General features: G+C 34.7%; 1 protein-coding gene and 1 non-coding gene across 2 annotated transcripts; one reads left to right on the top strand and one right to left on the bottom strand.

Moving 5' to 3' along the window:
* Positions 1–314: 314 nt before the first annotated feature.
* Positions 315–4486, bottom strand: LOC137826488 (BTB/POZ domain-containing protein At3g22104). Its single transcript, XM_068632468.1, has 3 exons — positions 3586–4486; positions 1380–2486; positions 315–951 (listed from the first exon to the last, which is right to left on the bottom strand). Exons 1-3 carry the CDS (start codon positions 3649–3651, stop codon positions 496–498), a joined length of 1629 nt encoding a protein of 542 aa, XP_068488569.1. The 5' UTR covers positions 3652–4486; the 3' UTR covers positions 315–495.
* Positions 4487–4612: 126 nt separating this feature from the next.
* Positions 4613–4694, top strand: TRNAS-CGA (transfer RNA serine (anticodon CGA)). The gene has a single exon. It is a non-coding gene; the product is annotated as a tRNA-Ser (tRNA).
* The last annotated feature ends 1329 nt before the right edge of the window (positions 4695–6023 follow it).

The raw sequence follows: 6023 nt of genomic DNA, 5'->3' as shown, positions 1-6023 counted from the left end.
AAGCCAACAAACCATAATTTTATTGGTTGAAACTAGATGTGGAACCATCTTTCTGGCCATGCTTCTATTTGCAGGTGAAGGGTCAACTTTGATTTGCAAGTTACAACGAATCAGAGATGAATGAATAGTGATCAATTCAAAGATCAATGTTCATAAATTGAGGGGGTACTTTGCATTATGAGTTACAACACGCTTCGTGGTGTAAGTAATGGTCTAATAGATCAACACTTTTTGATATTATTATTACGATAAGACTCTTTTTAAAGTAATCTAGGAAGAACATGATTTCTTATACAGGGTTATTGTCCACACTCTAATCTGAAATTCTTTGAAGTCTCTTCCATTATTTCATGACTGTACAATAAATATCACTGTTCTTAGTTACCGGAAAAGATTAAAAACTACAGACACACAACTCATTCCTGTGCTGTACAGATGAGAAGATTACAGGAAAAAAAAAACAAAAATCCAAAAGCAAAGAAAATGTGTCATGACTCATGAGCATAGCTTTGGCAAAGATTTTGTATAACTATTGCCTGATGCTTTTGATTTTGTGATCTTTGCCATTTGAACTTGCATTTTCCTACAGAATTTCTCTAATTCCATGACCCTCCACTGCATTCCTTGTAAATGTGCTTTGAGTTTCTCATTATCTGTAGAAAGATCAAAATTGCCAGCATACAACACAACCTCTTCACTGGTTTTATCTTTCTTTACCTTTTGAGCAGCCCCACTGGAGCTGCAAGGTGAATCGTTGTATGAACTTGTACTGGGAGTAACATGGAGTAAATTTTTTAGCTTATATTGTTGAGAGATAAGAGCCTGAACTGCGGATTTTGAAGGAAATTTTTTGTTCTGAGATAGGTGTAGGCAAGCTTGGGGTGAAAGCTTTTCATAATTTAAAACGCAGCATATCTTCATTCTTTCTTCCTGTGACAATTGAGCATGTACCTATAACAATAATAGTCAGTTCAACAACTCAACCACACTATATTTGAATAGGCCATTAATTTAAAGGCAGATTCAATTTTCTCACTGCGCTACACATATATTATATAAGCATTTCCGATGAATTAATAGAACAAATCTCAGTCAAATACTTAAACATATGACTGAAGTCACATGTGTCCAAATTTAAATTAGAAAGTAACTCTTCTTGTAGATAATGTATTCCACATAAAAAAATCATTATGTATGGTAAGTTTGTTGACTGATGCAATAACTACTTGAAAGCCTTAACAAAGATGATTTCTTATCAGTTGACCATGTGTACAATGCATACAAATTAAACTTTATCTGAATCAAGTAGTAACCATATGACTGAAGTTAGATACTTCCAACATTAGAATTAAATTGGAAAGAATTATTAACTATTATACCTCAAGATACATGTCAATTGCATGGTAGATCTCATCATAAGAATCTCTTGCGGAATCTGGAAGTGCTGTGGCAAGAGCCAAGAACTTGGAAGTTTTCAAACAAGGATCAGGGGCTATTTCTGCTGTATACAAATCTATTAAACTAGCAACTTTCCTCATCCGAATGGGAGTGACTGGACCATTCCCTCGCCGCAAGAATGCCTTTAAAAATCTCAAAACAAGGTTCACATCATACAAGTAGCTTATTCCATAAGGAGATGGAACAAGCAAATTGTCCAAGGTTGCTTGATCCAATTGGGAACCAATCATAGTCTCCAACTTATTCCTGCTACATTTGCTTATATTTAAACCTAAAGTAACCCTCAGAATCCCAAACAAAGTCTTGCAAGGAACACAACTTAGATCCATATCAGAATGCATATCTATGACCATTTCTATTATCTTGCTCTTCTCATTTGTAGTAGAAGTGGAAAATTTAGCCTTCTGATAGTAGATAAGAAACCTGCTGATCAAAACATGGTCCATCTTTCGCGCAAGCATTGACTTAACCAACATTGCAACCAACAAGGGACTCAAAAAAAGGAGATCTTCAAACCACCATGTCAGACGAGTGAAACTTGTTTTTGCACTCTCAGTGCTCTTAGAGTCACATGAAAACCGAATCCAAGAACTATCTGTGGAACTAGTTGATGGACAGGGACTTGCTTCACTAGCCAAAACCAACCTCCCCACAATAGTGTCCAAGCATCTTTCTACCATCACCGAACAATCTAGAACTAGTAAATTCTGGCACTGCTTCAAAGCAATCAAAACATCTGACCAAGTCCAATAGTTGATCTCTTGGAGTGACTTTTCAGTTAGCTCCAACAAGTTAGATACATCAGCCACTGGTTCCTTCATTTCCATGTACTCAGCAGCACAACGCGCAAGGAACAAATTTGAAGGACTTATATCAGCTGTTCCATTATTGTAACAGAATTTTAACATAAGCTCAAAACCTTCTGCTCCTCCTGGAAAATCGTGAAATATTACTTTAAGCTTTCCTGTGGCACCACTAGACTTTCCAAATAATCTAGCAAACTTGTTTGAATACTGTGTAATAACACTCTGCAAAAGCACCCATTTAAGACCAAGCTAGATGATTAATAAACAATAGAAGAAATAATGCACCATGGAACAGCTAGATAAAAAAGAAATAGCAGCAAACTATTAAAGGGCAATTATTTTATTTTATTTGTGTGGAAAGAACAATTAGAGACAGTAGATTTAGTCAAATACCAAAATAACTGGCCAAAAACATGGAACAACTGGAGCACATAGACTAAAAAAAGGACAAGTAAAAAAGGGGAAACGGAGAGAATGAAGGGAAAGTTCCACTCCAATTAAAGCTCTGAAACCAAAAGAAGGGATTGGAGTCGTTATAAACAATAAATTATAAGTAAGTGTGAGCAGTAAGGACCCCTATTCAGAAATCATCTGGCATGGAAGGATATAGAAAGTAAATAAATGGCATGAAAGCAACCCTTGGTCTCTCTCAGAAAAAAATGTGAATAAAACAAACAAAACGAAGGTGAGAACATTTAAGGCTCGGAAGACCATAGCAGCAGCATTTAATGTGACATGCAACATGTAAAAATAAAAACAAAAACAAAAGATGAAAAGGTGACTCATGCTTGTGGTTAGTAAAAATGGAGATGGAAATTATTGCCGGGATGGACAAACAGAAGTTGCCCCACCTCACTGCTATGTAGGTGCAAATTAATGATAGGCGGAAAGCTACATACACGAATCATAAAGTAACTCAAGGTTTGCCACTACTACTAGCTAGAAAGCAGAAGAGAGAAAGAAAAATTAAAAATTGCAAAGTATAAAACCACTGAACCATAATTATTCTATATTCATGAGTATATCAGCATTTAGCATGAACTCACTGAACTGAAACCATCAACCAATTATGATGAAAAAACTAACCATGTGACTAGATCCTGACCCAATGGAAAAGGGAAAAAAAGAAGAAAGGGTTGATAATTTACAATAAAGGTAAAACATAGAAGAGGAATAAAAAATGAAAAAAGTGAATCATTGTCCAACAAAATTCTCCCTTTTATTTGGCGAAATTGTAACCAAAGTTTTGAAACAAAAGTTAATAAGATTTTCAAAACAGGAGTATTAAGCCAAACAATAAAGAAGATAGAGAAAGGGTTACCTTGTCCACCATGAAGGTCTCTTCTCCATTTACATCCACTTCAAGGTTGCAGCAGCAAGCTTCCATAACTTAAAACAAATAAAAACAGAAGAAAAAAAACTAAAGCACAAGAATACAAATCAAGGGTCTTCTGAATTGGCTTGCTGGGACTTATCTTACATGAAAGATAATCCAAGAAAGGGAGATGCATGAGAAAGCCAAACTGGGGAGGGAAGAGGAAGGGGAAGAAGGACTAACAAGATCATATTCTGAGACTAACAAAAGAAGACAAAGCAAAAGTGGTCACAACACTGGTCCTTGTAATGGGGTTGTACTAGTCAATTGGCGCAGAAGTAATGTGGTTCGCCACAGGACACAACAAAGACAAAGCTCGAAGTGAATGAGAAGCAACAAGGCATATAAAGACAGAGGGTGAAATATAATATGTGTAGACGGGTTATGAGTCAGAGAGAGCACACACCACAACGCAAGCAAGAGCAAGAGAGAGAGAAAATAATTATATTTTGGTGTGTGTGTATATAGATATAGATATCATAGATATTATTATACCATAATATAGCACCGAACCTTCTGACATTCCTGCAAAAATAATATTACTACTAGCCTCTTAAATAACAGCATATTTTATGACTAATTCTGATTTCTTTTTCCACAGCAAGTCAGAGAAAAAATTAAGAAAAATAAAACTTAGAACTTAAGCTTTATATCTGGCTTGACTCTTCTCTTGTTTGTTCCATCTTCACTGCTGCAAGAGTTTTATATATGTGCACCAACACCACCATGAGGGTCCAATATTGTAGTGGCCTAGGTGCCCCCAACACCTCTCACTTTTTCCTTTTTTCTGTCAACTATCATGTAATTGACCAAATTTACTATGCATACCTTTTTTTTCTGGGCATGTGCTTCTTCTGGGACCAATTCACGTTCTTTTATTTACCCCACCAAGCCACCAACCAGTTCCATCACTAGTTTTATAGTAATGATAGTATAGATAAATATTATATATATTGCAAAACTTAAAGCAAGCGTCGATATGTCCGAGTGGTTAAGGAGACAGACTCGAAATCTGTTGGGCTTTGCCTGCGCAGGTTCGAATCCTGCTGTCGACGTTTTTAATTGTTTTTCTTTTGTAACACTCGTCTTTATTTACAGAAGACAATGTTCTCTTTTTCTTAATTTATTATTTATCACTAATTCTATAGTAAAGTAAGAAAAGCTTTCCCTGTCCTTTTTATTGTTTTTTGGTAATGAATGTTGATAAAGTCTTCTATTTCTGTGAGTATATTGGATAACTATTTCCTCATTTAGAACTAGTTTATACACATTTTAAAATAAATTGGCCAAGTTATATGAGAAAATTTTAACAAAATTAGTTTATTCATATAATAATTTTGAATTTATATAAAAACTAAATTAGTATTTTTATACTTTTTGTTAGAAAGTTCTTATGGAAAATTTGGAGTTTGTTTTATAAACTTTGTTCTATTGATGTCATAGAAGGTGGTAGATAGTATTTTAATTTTTTAAAGAGATTTTTTTTTGTCTGTGTTGGGTGAATTGGAAGAATATATATAAATTCAATATTTATAAAAGTTTAAGTGTTAATAATTGTTCTTGTACAAAGGAATTGAGAGAATTTTTTACTGATTGAATAATTAACTCTTTTGTTTTGGTCGGTCTTTGCTTTCTTTCTTCGCTCCTTACTCTATTAACTCCTTCACTTTTGTCGGGCTTCACTTCCTTCCTTTGGTCCTTACTCTTTATCTTCAACTCTTGGTCGGGACGACACCTGCAAAAGTGTTCTGACGCTCAAGTAAGTTACATAGGAGGTTGTGGGGAGCAAAAAAACAATTTATTTTGTCTAATATATATTCTAAAGATTGCTCCTAAGGTTACTCATTTCATTTGGAGGTGTGCACAAGATAAGATGCCCACTAAACAAAACTTGTACAACAGAAGGTTACTGAATGCTGATGAGGTACAATGCCTTGTATGTTTTAAAGCATAAAAGTTCATGTATTAGATTCTATTTACTTGTGTAAAGGTGGAAAACTTATAAAAACACTATTATGCTTGGGTGAGAAGGGTATCTTGCTCTCCATGTCATATTATTGTTCACTGTTAGCAAAATGAATCTTGGATGGAAAATGCACATAGTAAAAAGATGTGGTATTTCATCTAGTGTGCATTCTTATGATGAATATGATAAAAAAGAAATGGAGTGGTGTTTAGAAATAAGATATGAGACGAGGAGGAATTGCTACAACAAATTAGCTATGTGGTATGGTCATGGATGAAGATTAAGATCAAATCTTTTAATTTCCCTTATTTGATGTGGAACTTCATCTTGGGTTTATGTTTGCTAGTTGGTTAAGGTAATGTGAGTGTCAATATTGTTGGGGGAAGCAAAAAGTTGTCAAGTTTTAGTAGTATCTTAT

The sequence above is a fragment of the Phaseolus vulgaris genome, chromosome 11, assembly GCF_000499845.2.
Source record: "Phaseolus vulgaris cultivar G19833 chromosome 11, P. vulgaris v2.0, whole genome shotgun sequence".
Taxonomy (NCBI): Eukaryota; Viridiplantae; Streptophyta; class Magnoliopsida; order Fabales; family Fabaceae; genus Phaseolus; species Phaseolus vulgaris.
The sequence above is the reverse complement of the archived record's forward strand: the minus strand, read 5'-3'. Positions and strand labels throughout refer to the sequence as shown.

Coding starts and splice junctions, on each gene's coding strand:
- LOC137826488 (XM_068632468.1), bottom strand. CDS start 3,651: ATGGAAGCTTGCTGCTGCAACCTTGAAGTGGATGTAAATGGAGAAGAG. Junction 2,487..3,585: donor AGACCTTCATGGTGGACAAG/GTAACCCTTTCT, acceptor GTGCTTTTGCAG/AGTGTTATTACACAGTATTC. Junction 952..1,379: donor CAATTGACATGTATCTTGAG/GTATAATAGTTA, acceptor TTATTGTTATAG/GTACATGCTCAATTGTCACA.